We start from the raw sequence: 13,699 nt of genomic DNA, 5'->3' as shown, positions 1-13,699 counted from the left end.
CTAGGCATGGACCCACATTTAACACCACATACTAAGATTAGATCAAAATGGGTCCAAGATTTAGGCATAAAGAACGAAATCATAAATAAATTGGAGGAACATGGGATGGTTTACCTCTCGGACTTGTGGAGGAGGAAGGAGTTTGTGTCCAAGGGAGAACTAGAGACCATTATTGATCACAAAATAGAAAATTTTGATTATGCCAAATTAAAAAGTTTCTGCACAAACAAAACTAATGCAAACAAGATTAGAAGGGAAGTAACAAATTGGGAAAACATTTTTACAGTTAAAGGTTCTGATAAAGGCCTCATCTCCAAAATATACAGAGAATTGTCTTTAATTTATAAGAAATCAAGCCATTCTCCAATTGATAAATGGTCAAAGGATATGAACAGACAATTTTCAGATGATGAAATTAAAACTATTTCCACTCATAAAAAAAAAAAAAAAAGAGTCAGCTTTTCATTCTCAACTAATCTAGTGTTTGTGTCCATGTTGTATTCAACTCATACAGCTCAGTAGGATGTATGCACCTCAAGGGCAGGCACTGTTCCATTTTTTGTTATCATAACCCCAGTGATTTGCATGTAGTAAGCACATAATCAGTGCTGATCAGATTGAATTGAAATGTCAGAGACTAGGGTGCCTCAGAGGAGAAGTATCTTATTCAAGGGTAGCACCAAGGACAGAGTCAGAGGTACCTCAATTGATGTTGTTGTTTTTTAAATTTTAAAAATTCTATTTTTTCCCTTCTAATTTTTAAAAGCTTTTTATTTTCAAAACATATGCATGGATAGTTTTTCAACATAGACTTTTGCATAGCCTTGTGAGTCTCAATTGTTTTAATAGTGAGAATTCCCAATGACTAGATTCAGTCAAAAGGCTTGCGTTCGAATCCTCACTTTGCCTCTGTGATTTGGGAGATTGCCTTATCTCTATGAACCTGTTTCCTTCTCTGTAAAATGGAACTGTCAGATAGATGCCCTCCATGGTCCATCCCATCAAGCTTTAGCTCTGTGAACCTAGGAGTTATAATTAAATATTTAATTGCTCTTCAGGACTTTTTCCTCAAAAGAACGCAATTGGTATTAATGGAATTTCTCCTACCATCAAAGAATAAAAGGAGAGATCATTTTAAATAGATGAGTCTTCTTTGAGCATCTCAAATAGTTCACTATGGGTAGCTACCTCCAGCATAGGGCTTGCTGATTTGGAAAGCTAGGTTTCTTAATATGTCTTGTAGTGACAGAATCCTGAATTTAAATCAACCTTCAGCTAAAACTCTAGTACTACCTTTTAAAGTGACATTTAAAATACCTACTGTGTGCATCTCATCTCCCACATCTCCAGTAGAGTGTCAGATCCTTGGGGCTTAACCCTAAGAAACCAATACTCTGGTCTTGTGCTCTTAATTCCCACTGGAGCTTACATAGAGAGGGTGTTGAATTCAATTCAATCCTGGACCATAGATTCAGAGCTCAAAAGGTCAGTAGGCTGATTTTTTAAACCATATTCTATTTTTATATCAATTTTATTCAGAATCTCATAATATTTGAGCTAATTCAGCCAGAATGAGGTGATTGTTTCCAGTAAGTGCAATTGCTAGGAGGACTGGCAAAGGGTAGCATAGTCGTTCTCCTTGCTGGACATTCTACTGTGATTTTCATTTTCCCTTCTTGCTTACAGAAGCTGGAATTGGGTGTGAGAGCTATCACGTTCCCACATTTTCCCTTGAAAACAACCCAAGGATTTTGCTCAAACTTATCAAGTTTGATTTGAAAATCACTCGATTGTTTTGCCAGCAATGTGGAACCACGTTTAAGGATCTGGTAATATCCCCCTATAGTGTCTAGGATCCCTAGGAAATGAGTCCAAACTAGAGGCATTTGTCATTATGATCCCATTTGTCCTACATTCAGAATGGGGTAATTCTTTCTTGGATTGTTAATTTTAATAAACGCCACTGGCTGCCTATTACCTCTGGCATCAAATAACCCACATCCACACCTCCAAACACCTCTGATTGACATTTAAAGCCCTTCACAACCTAGTGCCAACCAAGATTTTCAACCTTATTACTCCTAAGTCTCCTTCTCACTCTACAATCCAGCCAAACTGGCTTTCTTAAGGTGACATGCTTTTCCCACTCTTCCTGCCTTTGTATGGGTTGTCCCTCCATGTCTGGAAATCCCTCTCTCCTCCCCTCTCCTTCTTGGAACTTTAAACCTCAGCTCAGGTTCCACTTCTTATAGGAGGACTTTGTTTATCCCCTTAGTAGCTATGGTCCCTTCTCTTTTGTCACCTTCATCTAGAAAATAATCTTCCCGAAGAGAGGTGGGGATGGTAGCAGATTCCATCTCTAGTATAGGTTTGAGGAGTACCTAGAACTTATGTAGACTTCTGGAATTTTGAGTTTTCACTCTTTTCTTGAGTCAAAGAAACATCCAACAGGATTGTAGGAACTTTGGCCTTTGTAGATTTTATTCAGCTTAGCACATAGTAGGCACTTAATAAATGTTGATTGGACTGCCATCCTGTAGGCAGCCCTGAGTACTTGAAGATAATATTCACAAAATATAAGTTCCAGAAAGATTTGTCCAGCCAGAAAAACTCTTGAGTTCTGAGTTGGCAATTCAGGAAGGCAGATTTGAGTGGATTCTATTACTTTCTACTCCATCTATGGTGTGAGACCAAGAAAGAGTTGAGAAAAGATGGATTGGTTGCATGTGCCTATTTTCTAGCCCATTGCTTTTCTTTGATGTATTCCCTGGAGTTATGAAGCCTTCCCAATTTCTTTGGAATATATTTGGAAAATTTGGCTTTGGAGAATTGTAGAAGGAATGTCTTCTGGGCAAGAGGGGGGGAAGGATATATTTGGAAACGAAGATGATAAAAACTTCAAAAGAAATCCATAAAAGGAAAAAACAGACCTGGGTACCAGATCTAAACCTCTCACAATATCCCCAAGGTCTTCTGCTATGTATTTATCAAATTATTCCTTCTTCTCGTGTCAGAAAGCACCTTCTCTAGCTGAGTTAATTAGAAAAGGATAATGTCTATGGGGTGACCCTCGTGTTTTGTCTACTGGTTCTGTATCCCAAAAGGATCATAAAAGAGGGAAAAGGACCTGCATGTGCAAACTTTTTTGTGGCAGCTCTTTTTGTAGTGGCTAGAAACTGGAAACTGAGTAGATGCCCATCAGTTAGAGAATGGCTGAATAAAATATGGTATATGAATTATTGTTCTATAAGAAATGATCAACAGGATGATTTTAGAAAGGCCATGAACTGATGCTAAGTGAAATAAGTAGAACTAAGAGAACATTGTGCAGAGTAACAGCAGATTATAGGATGATCAATTCTGAAACTTGGCTCTTTTCAACAATGAGATGATTCAGGCCAATTTTGTAGATTTCTGATGGATAGAGCCATCTGCATCCAAAGAGAGGACTATGGGAACTGAATGTGGATAAAAACATTTTTTTTTTTTGTTGCTTGCTTGTTTTTTTCCTTTCTCATTTTTTTTCTTTTTTGATCTGATTTTTCTTGTATAGCATGATAAATGTGGAAAGATGTATAAAATTGCACATGTTTCACCTATATTGGATTACTTGCTATCTAGGGAAGAGGGTGAGAAGAAGAAAGGGTTTAGAAATATGTGGAAAGATGTATAAAATTGCACATGTTTCACCTATTTTGGATTACTTGCTATCTAGGGAAGAGGGTGGGAAGAAGAAAGGGTTTAGAAATATATGGAACACAAGGTTTTGCAAGGGTGAATGTTGAAAACTGCATTTGCATGTATTTTGAAAATAAAAAGCTATTATGAAAAAGATAGTTCCCAGATCCAAGTTAAGAGCACCTTTGAGGTCCATTCTATTTCAAAGTCTGTAATCCTATGAAAGGAAAAGGTCTGAGGCAGCTAAATGGTGATGCGCATGGAGCATCAGCCCTGGAGTCAAGGGGGTAGGAGGTTTAATCTGTCCTCAGATACGTTTAACACTTCCTAGCTGTGTAACTCTGGGCAAGTCACTTAACCCCAATTAGAGAGAGAGAGAGAGAGACAGAGAGAGACAGAGAGACAGAGAGACAGAGAGAGAGAGACAGAGAGAGAGAGAGAGAGAGAGAGAGAGAGAGAGAGAGAGAGAGAGAGAGAGAGAGAGAGAGAGAGAGAGAGAGAGAGAGAGAGAGAGGGGGGGGGGGGGTGTTCTGGACCAAGGAAAAGAGAGAAGCTAAGAAAGGACTTTCCTGCTGAAGGAAGGTAGTGGGACTTTTATTCCCTTGAGCCTGAGCCTGGCAGAGGGGACTGGGCAGGATGGGAAATGAGATTAAATATAGCAAACAGCCAGCCGATCAGGGTGACTAAACCAAGAGTGTGTCTACAGTGGAATGTCTTCTCTCTGTGTTAGAACCCTGAGTGGGCACCTCATGGATGGCACGGGCTCCCGCTAGGGAAGACTGGACTTCAGGAATGCAGGCAAGGAATGCACTCCCTCCACTCCTCCACCTGTAGGAGGCAGAGAGGTACGTGGGAAAGTCCTGGCTTGGGGAGTGAGGGAGCCAGATTCTGATCAGAGTCCCTGAAGCTTGACTCCATTATAAATCTGGGGGGGGTCACCTCACTTTCCTCGCCCTCAGTTACCTCATCTGCAAAAAAACTAGATGGTTTCTGTGCATCCCACCTGCTCTTAATCAGGAATCCCTGGCTGCCTTGAAGGGTCCAGATCAAAGCATTAGCTTCTATATGAATTCTGTTCTGAGATTGTCCAGCTGCCAGTGTTTCTCCTTCCTAGCTACTAAAAAAAAAAAAAAAAAAAAAAAAAAAAAAACCTTGTAGGTTTTTTTTTTATTCTTTCTTTCTTTCCTTCCCTCTCTATCTGTCTCTGTCTGTCTCTCTATCTCTCCCCTCCCTCCCCCCCTCTGTCCCTCTCTCTCTTTGTTATTCTTGAGTGAATGTAATCTTCTTGAGGACAGGATTTGGTTCTATTCTTTTTTTTTTTTTTTTTTCATATTTGTATCCCCATCAACAATCCCTACCGCATATTAGGTTCTAAATATCGATGTTGAATGAATTCAATAAATTAATTCAACAATTTGTATTGAATGAATGAATAAATAAATGGCCAGAGGAATGGTCATCTTTAAGCAGTGGAGAGAGACACCTTTGAAGGGAGATGGAGGGATTGAAAAAGGCTGCAGCTGGGGCACTGTGCCATTTCTTATTAATATATTTCTTGTATATTTTTGGGTATGAGACCATGAGGGTGTTCTTGTTCTTGTTGTTATTGTTTTGTTTTTCTTGAAGGGAGAGTTTTGAAGAGAGAAGTAGATTTTTTAAAAGAGGCTTTTAAGAAAGCAGGTTTCTGTGAAGGAAGATTGGTCCATAAAGCTTTGGTAAGAAGGGACTAAGAAGTAGTTGGCTGATTCTGAAATCTGGGATTCTGGCAGAAGAGTGAACTTGAGGGATTTGGAAGAGAGGCCACAGAAAATGTGGGCTAAGAAAGGGTTTTAGAGGTTAGGAAAGATGAAAGAGTGGAGGGACCTTTGGGGGAATCTTAGAAGGGGAATTTTAGGTCCTGTTGGGGGGGGGGATGGGAGGGGCTGCTCTACAGTCCTATTCCCAGGAGCTGATTTTAATGGGTGTGGTTGGGTCAGCTTTTGGGAGGTCAGTTAACAATTATCTTTGCTCTATCTCCCCGGTCCCTTTGGCAGAACAGGTTCCTCCAAATACTCATTGTAGGTTTGGCTGGTATAGAGACAGCTGAGTTAATCACCTGCTTCCTGAGAACTACTTCCCCTGCTACCCAGATCTGCAAATCTTTCCAGAGAAGGACCGCAGATTCATGGCTCTAAAGCTGGAAAGGAATTTGCAGGCTAGCGTGCCCCAACCATCTCATTTGACTGATGAGGACACTTAGGTCCCAAGAAGTAATGTTACTTGTCTAAGGTCATGGGTATTTAAGGAGCAGGTGGAATTTAAACGCAGGTCGCTGCTTTTCCAAAATCAGCTCTTTTTCTTATTGTCCTACACACCATTTTTAGTAGGGCAGGGAGAAGGGCAGATAATAATGCCTGGGGACCCCTCTTAGGTGGGGGAACATCATTCTCAGGCAACAATCAGTCAACAAGTATTTATTAGGTGCCTTCTGTGTATTAGGACCCAAGAATATAGATATAACAATAAAAGTCCTCTCAGAGATCTTTTATTCTATCTGGGATCAGCAGGACCTTGCCCATGGGCTGCCTACTGCTCTTCTTTCTTTTGCCTCTAAACATCTGGCCATGTTTCCCAACAGCTGGATGTGGAACCTACAAAAAGCACATCCCTTCTTCTCAGTTCATAATGGGGATGTCTAAGTTCCTCCCTCCCTCCCTCCCTCCCTCCCTCCCTCCCTCCCTCCCCTCCCTCCCTTCCTTCCTTCCTTCCTTCCTTCCTTCCTTTCCTTCCTTCCTTCCTTCCTTCCTTCCTTCCTTCCTTCCTTCCTTCCTTCCTTCCTTCCTTCCTTCCTTCCTTCTTCCTTCCTTCCTTCCTTCCTTCCTTCCTTCCTTCCTCCCTCCCTCCCTCCCGCCTCTCCCTCCCTCCCTTCTTTCCTTCCCTCCCTCTACTCTACACCATAATGGTCACTGCCCTGTGTACTTTCCATATTGACTCTCAAAGACGCCACCTTTCTCCACTCTGACTGATCCAACCAGGCAGCAAGAAGGAGCTGTCCATTTCCCCCCTTCCTAGTGTTTTATTGCCTCTATGCTCTCTCTCTGTTCCCACTGCCAACACAGTCATCCAGGCCCTCATTACTTCCCATCTGCCTATTGCAGAAACTCCTAATTGGTTTCCCCACACCAGTCTTGCCCTCCTCCCACCAGCCTCCTCATTGCCTCCAGACTAATTTCCTTAAAGCAAAGAAGAAACCGAACTCCCCAGGCTTGGCACCAGCCTTATCTCACCCTACTCCCCCACACTTTGCCCAGCGCTTTTATGAGCTCCTCCCTGTGTCGGGGACACACCCTGTGAGTTCCTACCATGCTGTTTTTGCTGCTTCCTCTGCCAAGGATGTCCTCCTTCTCTGCCTTCTAGCAACATGCCGGGCCAGCTCGAAGGCCACCTCCTACAGGAAGCCTTCTCTGATTCCCCCCCTTTCCCCACAGTAGAACTCTTTCCTCTTTACTGATTCTCCTGACACTTATCATGACAACTCATCTAATTATTTGGGTAATTGCCCACTTCCCCTTCTTAGACCAAGAGCTCTGGGAATCTGCTTCTAATGTCTCCTTCGCAGAATTAAAACCGGAGGACATTTTAGATGTTGTCCAGTCCAAATCTAGGATTATACAGATGAGGAAACTGAGGCACGAGGAGATTAAGAGACTTTGGCCCCCATACTAAGGAACAACACAGCAAAGGTGCCGTCCTCCAGATGGTTAATCCGGTCCTCTCTCAGTTGTCCCCTAGTAGAATCCGGATCCCCAACCAGAACCCAGATTTTTCTGCCTCTCCAGCCTCTCTGTCTCATCTTGGGCAAACGGGCTTTCCTTTTGAGCCTCAGTTTCCCCATCTGTAAAACACAGGAGACGGCCTCCCAGAACCCTCCCAGTTTTAAATATATGGACCGAGTGTTCAATGCCCTCGGGAAACCACTCCTGAAGGAGACACCCCCTCCCCACCCACTAGCGGCTCAGTAAGAACTGAAGAATTCCCTGAGGCAATTGGGGTTAAGCGATTTGCCCCGGAAGTGTCTAGAGTTTGAGGTCGAATTAGAACTCAGGTCCTCGGGACTCTATCCCCCGCAGCTGGCCCCGCAAGAACTAACTCTTAAAGCCCTCCAGTGTGAGAAGAGAAAGCGGGAGGGAGGATCCCGGGGGTTCGCCCAATTCCTGCCCTTTTAAAAGGGGCGGGGGGGGGGGGGAAGAGATCCATCCCAGTGGGCCCAGGCCCGGTTCCGGCGGGAAGGGTGGCTGCCCCGGGCACTGACAACACCGGGCGATGGCCATCAGCCCAATTATCTTTGTTATTGTTATTTGGAATCGGGCTGACGGCCGCACGAGCCGCCTCCCTCCCCCGGGGGGCTCGCACACCCCACCTTAAGCACCACCCGGGTGGGAGAGAGGGCCCCTCCCCCCCGGGCTCCCTCGGGGAGTCCCCCCTCCCCCCTCTTTCTCCCTCCCCCCCCCCCCCCCCGCCCCGGCTCCCTCTGCCCCCGGGAGTCACCCCCGGCTGGGCGCTGACTCAGAGCCGTCTGTCTCGGATCTGCCCTCGGCTCCCCGGGGCTTGGAAGGGAGAGTTCAGTTTCCTCCGAGACTCCCTCTCCGGGACGGCAGGCCCGGTGAGTCACGGCCCGAGCCTCCTCCCGGGGGCCTTGACCGGGGGGACCGAAAGTCAGGGAGGCAGGAATCCCGAGGAACTGGTCAGATGGAGGCCCGGCTCGAAAGCCCGCCCCCTCCTCCGCCCTCCCCGCCACGCCCTCAGGCCTTATAAGTGCCGACGTCTGGCGGGAAGCTTCACCTGTCGCACCTGCAGAGCCAGAGGCCTTCCCTCCGTGAGCCTCAGCTCGGAGCGCCGGAGCCCCCGCCTCACTCCCGGAGCCCCCGCCTCAGCTCGGAGCGCCCCCCGCCTCACTCCCGGAGCCCCCGCCTCAGCTCGGAGCGCCCCCCGCCTCCGTCCCGGAGCCCGCCCCGCGCCGTCGACCCCGCGCCCCCCGCCGCGCTCCCCGCTCGCCGCCGCCTCCCTCCCGGGCCGACAGCATGGGCTCCATGGGGCTCCAGGTGATGGGCATCGCCCTGGCCGTGCCTGGGCTGGCTGGCCTCCATGCTGGCCTGCGCGCTGCCCATGTGGCGCGTGACGGCCTTCATCGGCAGCAACATCGTGACGGCGCAGACCATCTGGGAGGGGCTGTGGATGAACTGCGTGGTCCAGAGCACGGGCCAGATGCAGTGCAAGGTGTACGACTCGCTGCTGGCGCTGCCCCAGGACCTGCAGGCCGCCCGGGCCCTGGTCATCATCTGCATCATCGTGGCGGCGCTCGGCGTGCTCCTGGCGCTGGTGGGGGGGCAAGTGCACCAACTGCGTGGAGGACGAGACGTCCAAGGCCAAAACCATGATCGTGGCCGGCGTGGTCTTCATCGTGGCCGGCATCCTGGTCATCATCCCCACCTCCTGGACGGCGCACAACGTCATCCGGGACTTCTACAAACCCGATGGTGGTCTCCGGGCAGAAGCGCGAGATGGGCGCCTCCCTGTACATCGGCTGGGCCGCGTCGGGCCTGCTGCTGCTGCTGGGAGGGGCTCTGCTCTGCTGCAACTGCCCCCCCTCGGAGCGAGAAGCCCTACTCCGCCAAGTACACCGCGGCCCGCTCGGCCCCCCACCAGCAACTACGTGTAGGAGGCGTCGGAGGACCCGGACTGAAGGGGGCCGCGGGGCCGGAGAGCCGCCCCTCCTCGCCCCCGCCCCTCACCTGGACCCTGCCCCGGCCGGACCCGGGGCTTTGCCATTCTCCCTGACCCCGGGCGCCCTGGCAACCGGCAGAGACGGGACGCTCTCCTGGGCGGCGGGCCCCAAACCCTGCGCGTCTCCCTAGGAGTCTGGGGAGGTGGGCGGCTAAGGGGGAGTCGGTGGGCGGCTAAGGGGGAGTCGGCGCCAGTTTGGCGTGGGGGGTGCCCCCCCGTTCCAGGTGGGGCGCCTTCTCCAGTTCCTCCCTCCTCTCCAAAACTCCCTCACCTGACTCCTTCTGGGGCTCCTCTGCAGAGAACCTCGGTGGGATTGGGCGGGGGGGGGGGAGGGAGCCCCCGACATTCCGGGAAACTGGAGCTGGTCCCGCGGTTTCCCAGAAAGAAAGAGGAAGAGCCCATCGGGGGAGTTGGCTGAGGCGCCGCTCTCCTCCTGGGGGCTCCTGGAAGAGAAGAGATGGAGCCGTGGAGCCGGCTGAGCTGGCTCAGTCTTTTGGCCGGGGGGTTCTTTGTCCCTGTCCGCTGGTTCCCTCCCCCCTGGAGCTCGTGGGCTTGTGTGCGCGCTCAGGGGGGCACTGGCCCTCCAACCTATGTCCAATCCCCCCTGACCCCCCATCTCCCCCTTTCTCCCTTTTGTGTTGCACTCTCCTCTAGGAGTAGGTGGGGTCCCTCTGAGGAAGCCGGGATCCCACCCACACCACATCAGCCCAGCAGCTCTCCCCAGTATCTTGGAGAGGCAGGGGGTGATGGAGGGGGGGCCAGCCCCTTCCCCCAGGCTAGTGACAGGAGCCTCAAAGCGGCCAACTGGTTTAGGGCGGGAGGGTTGACAGAGGGACAAACTGGTTTGGGATGTGGGTGAGGGAGGCAGGCAGGTGAATGGCTCCCGTTGTCTCCTCCCTGCTCTCTCCTGTTTTCGTTTGCAAAATTCTCAGGACAAACAAATGGGGAGAGGGACTTTCCAGAATCCCTGGTCTCCCTCAACCTTTCTCTCCACCTCAGGACAACTCAGCTTTAGAAGGGGGGGCGGGGCACCAGGGCCAGATGGAGAAGATGGTCTCAAGGAGCCAGGACTTGGTCCCTACCAAAGAATTTGGGTGGGTTGGGGAGTAGTGAGTGCAGATGAAGGGGCATTTCTCTGTTTCCCCTTCCCCCCCATGGTTTGGGGCAGCTTTTCCTGCCTAGGATGTCATTTCTGTTTTGTAATTAAAAATAAAACCATAAATTGTAATTATTATTTTCTACAATAAAGTGGTCTTGTACATGGAAGCATTGCTTGGCTCTGATTTCAATTTGAGAAGTGAATGGGATAGGGCTCTCTCTCTCTCTCTCTCTCTCTCTCTCTCTCTCTCCTCTCTCTCTCTCTCTCTCTCTCTCTCTCTCTCTCTCTCTTTCTCTTTCTCCCCCCCTTCTCTCTCCCCCCTCCTCTCTCCCTCTCTTTTCCAGTTACATATTCCATTATCCTGGGAGCTGAACTCCTTCATTCTGTCTTCACTGAGTTACAGAATCCAGGTTGGGGTTTTGGGTTTATTTTTATTTATTTATTTTTTGTTTGTTTGTTACCTTGAAGGAACCTTAGAAACCATCAAGTCCCATCAAGCCTATTTTCCACACTGCAGGTGTGTCTGCTGTGTCCACCGGTCAAAGATCAAAAGAACGAATGATGAGTGGGGGAGGGCTTTAAGAATGTGCTTGAGGGTTTCTGTTGACCCCCCAGGATAGCTTCATGGAAAATAATGAAAAGGTTCCTGCCCCCTGGACGGAGGACTTGGGGATGGGGACTCAGTTCTGGGAAAAAGGAACTTTGTGTGATATGAAGTGTGTCAGGCTCACTAGTGGAAAAAGTACTAAGTACTGGGGAATGAAAGAGACAGAGAAAATGAAGATGACAAACAAAGAGGGAGGGAAGGAGGGAGGAGGAGAAAAAGAGAGAGAGAGGAAAGGAGAGGGAGGAGAGACACAAAATGAGGATGAGAGACAGATAGAAAGGGGAAGGAAGGAGGGAGGGGAGAGAGAGATAGAAAATGAGAATGAGAGACAGAGAGAAAGGGAGAAGGAAGGAGGAGAAAGGGAGAAGGAAGGAGGAGAGAGAGAGAGAGAGAGAGAGAGAGAGAGAGAGAGAGAGAGAGAGAGAGGAGAGAGAGAGAGAGAGAGAGAGAGAGAGAGAGAGAGAGAGAAAGGGGGAAGGAGGGAGGGAGGAAGGAAGAGAGAAAGAGAGACAGAGACAGAGAATAAGGGTTCCAAGGTCAAAGTCACGGAACTCAGGGCTCAGGATTCAGAAGATAAAACCTGCCGGGGATGGGAGGGGGTGCATTAGATTCCGTAGATTAAGGAACAGAGACAGCCACACCCAGCTGGAACTAAGGTAACTACGAGGGTTTATTGAATAATCTACCATTCGTGTGGACATAATCCCTCATTAAAAAAATACAAAAAGACGCCTGTGTTTGTTTTGTCTCACTGGCTTGTGAGCCCTCCCAGAGTCTGTCTGTGGAAGGCAGGAGCTGTCCAGGCGGAGCCCCTAACCCCTGGACGTTTTCCGAGGGCTGTTTTAGGGAGATGAAACGCTAACCTAGGAGGAATAAGCTCCTTCTGCTTTTGAATTCACCAATCCCGAGAAAGGTGGATTAGTTTTGGGCCAGTCAGTGGTTGAGAGGCTGCCTGGAATCCCAGAGGCTCTCGGGAGGATTTCACGGGTCAGTCTCCCAGGCTCTAAGCTTGTCCCCAGCTCTGCCCTGTTCTTTGGGTGAATGGGTTCTGAATCACCAGGGTGTGCATCAGTGCTGGGGATGGGGTGGGGGAGGAGGAAGGTGAGTGAGTCCCACCCGGGAAGGAGGGTCCCCCACCCCTCTGGTGCACCTGTGACTGTGACATCTCCCCTTCCCCCCAGTCTGGGATGTTTTGCCTGGAGGGGGGCTGTTAGGGATTTCTGAAGTGGAACAGTTCAGAAAAAGCCATTTTGGCCAGGAGATTAAGAAGGGGCCCGGGAAGCGAGCTCCTGGCTTGGGGCCAGAGGGGGTTGATGAGTGGGAGGGCTGGGGGGAGGGGGACAAGAAAGGGGGGGGAGCATTCTTGGCAGCACTTCTGGTACCTCCACATCTAGCACGTTGCCAAGTCCTGTGGATTTGAGCTCTCACAGCCTCCCCTCACCCTGCTAGCACTTGTGGCCTCCTGCCTCCCTCCCTCCTTCCCTCCCCCTGCCTCCCTCCCTCCTTCCCTCCCTCCTTTATAAACTCAGTGCCTTAGCCCAGCGAGCTTCCTCGCCCTGTTCTCTCCCTCCTCCCAACATCCAAATAATTACCCAGCTCTCACATCAGAGTAGTTGTCCTATTATTATCCACTGGTGGAGAAAATCCCTGAAGGACCAAAGGCTTCTATGAAGTCAGTAAAGCTTTTTAATTCTTTCTTCAATGGCGGCGACTACGTGTCCATCTGGACAATAGTCAGAAGTGGGTTTGAGGTGGATGATTTATTTGATCAGCAGAAGTCTGTTTGCTTATTTATAAAACTGAGTCATTTCATGAGATGGGATCAGTAGGGTGAAGTGGAAATAATGCTGAATTTGGAGCAGGGTGACTTAGGGTTCACATTATCTAAGGCTTGAGCAATTCCTTTCTCTGAGACTCAGAATGAGTGGGACCCAGGCCCCGGGATTTGGAGGCTGAAGACCTGGATTCGATTGAACTTTTCTTTTTAAAGACAAAGAATTAGTTCTCCAATTTGTAGGCTACCACTTTTTCTTTTTGCTCTTGATTTTTCCCTCTTTTAATTCACTGTATTTGTAGCTATCCCTGAGGGAAACAGTGCAGGATTGATCTGTTCCCGACCCCATTTTACAGATGAGAAAAATCAAGTTGAAGCATCAATCACTATTTATGAAGTGCCTACTGTATACTAGGCTCTAGAAGTGATCGACTGGCAGCCTGTAGTCTTCCTAGACTCCCCCTGCCAAGGCCTGGGGAGCTTCCTGCTTACGATAGAGATAGATGACTCCAGAGATGAAGGCCGGGTTGCTGCTGGAAGAACCTGCGGCCTCTTGCTCCGATGTAGCCAGTTCCCACTGATCCACAGTGTGGACCCGAACTCGCTTCCATTCCCCAGCCTGCTCCAGCCTGGCCAGCTCTGCCTCCAGGGCCTCTTTATAGGGCAGGTTTGAAGGGTTGGCTCTGGTGGTGAGACACACCAGACCCCCCTGAAGGGAGAGAAGAAGGGAGAAGGGGGGCACTCAGTGCTCTCTGAGCCCCCTCTCCCACTAGGACAG

At 49.2% G+C, this 13,699-nt stretch overlaps 2 protein-coding genes across 3 annotated transcripts in view; one reads left to right on the top strand and one right to left on the bottom strand.

Annotated features, from left to right (window-relative positions):
• Positions 1 to 8,395: 8,395 nt before the first annotated feature.
• CLDN4 (claudin 4) lies at positions 8,396 to 10,707 on the top strand. Its single transcript, XM_074264069.1, is given in 5 exon segments — positions 8,396 to 8,783; positions 8,785 to 9,039; positions 9,041 to 9,184; positions 9,186 to 9,299; positions 9,301 to 10,707. Coding segments are annotated over 5 exon segments (753 nt in total). The 5' UTR covers positions 8,396 to 8,738; the 3' UTR covers positions 9,496 to 10,707.
• A 2,103-nt stretch (positions 10,708 to 12,810) lies between these two features.
• Positions 12,811 to 13,699, bottom strand: part of METTL27 (methyltransferase like 27) — an 11,271-nt gene continuing 10,382 nt past the window's right edge. For both annotated transcript variants that reach the window (XM_074264066.1, XM_074264068.1), the window contains one exon: positions 12,811 to 13,630. In XM_074264066.1, the coding sequence (XP_074120167.1) occupies positions 13,373 to 13,630 (258 nt within the window). In that variant the 3' untranslated portion in view covers positions 12,811 to 13,372. The remainder of the gene's footprint in view (positions 13,631 to 13,699) is intronic.

This window comes from Sminthopsis crassicaudata, chromosome 4, assembly GCF_048593235.1.
Source record: "Sminthopsis crassicaudata isolate SCR6 chromosome 4, ASM4859323v1, whole genome shotgun sequence".
Lineage (NCBI taxonomy): Eukaryota > Metazoa > Chordata > Mammalia > Dasyuromorphia > Dasyuridae > Sminthopsis > Sminthopsis crassicaudata.
The sequence above is the reverse complement of the archived record's forward strand: the minus strand, read 5'-3'. Positions and strand labels throughout refer to the sequence as shown.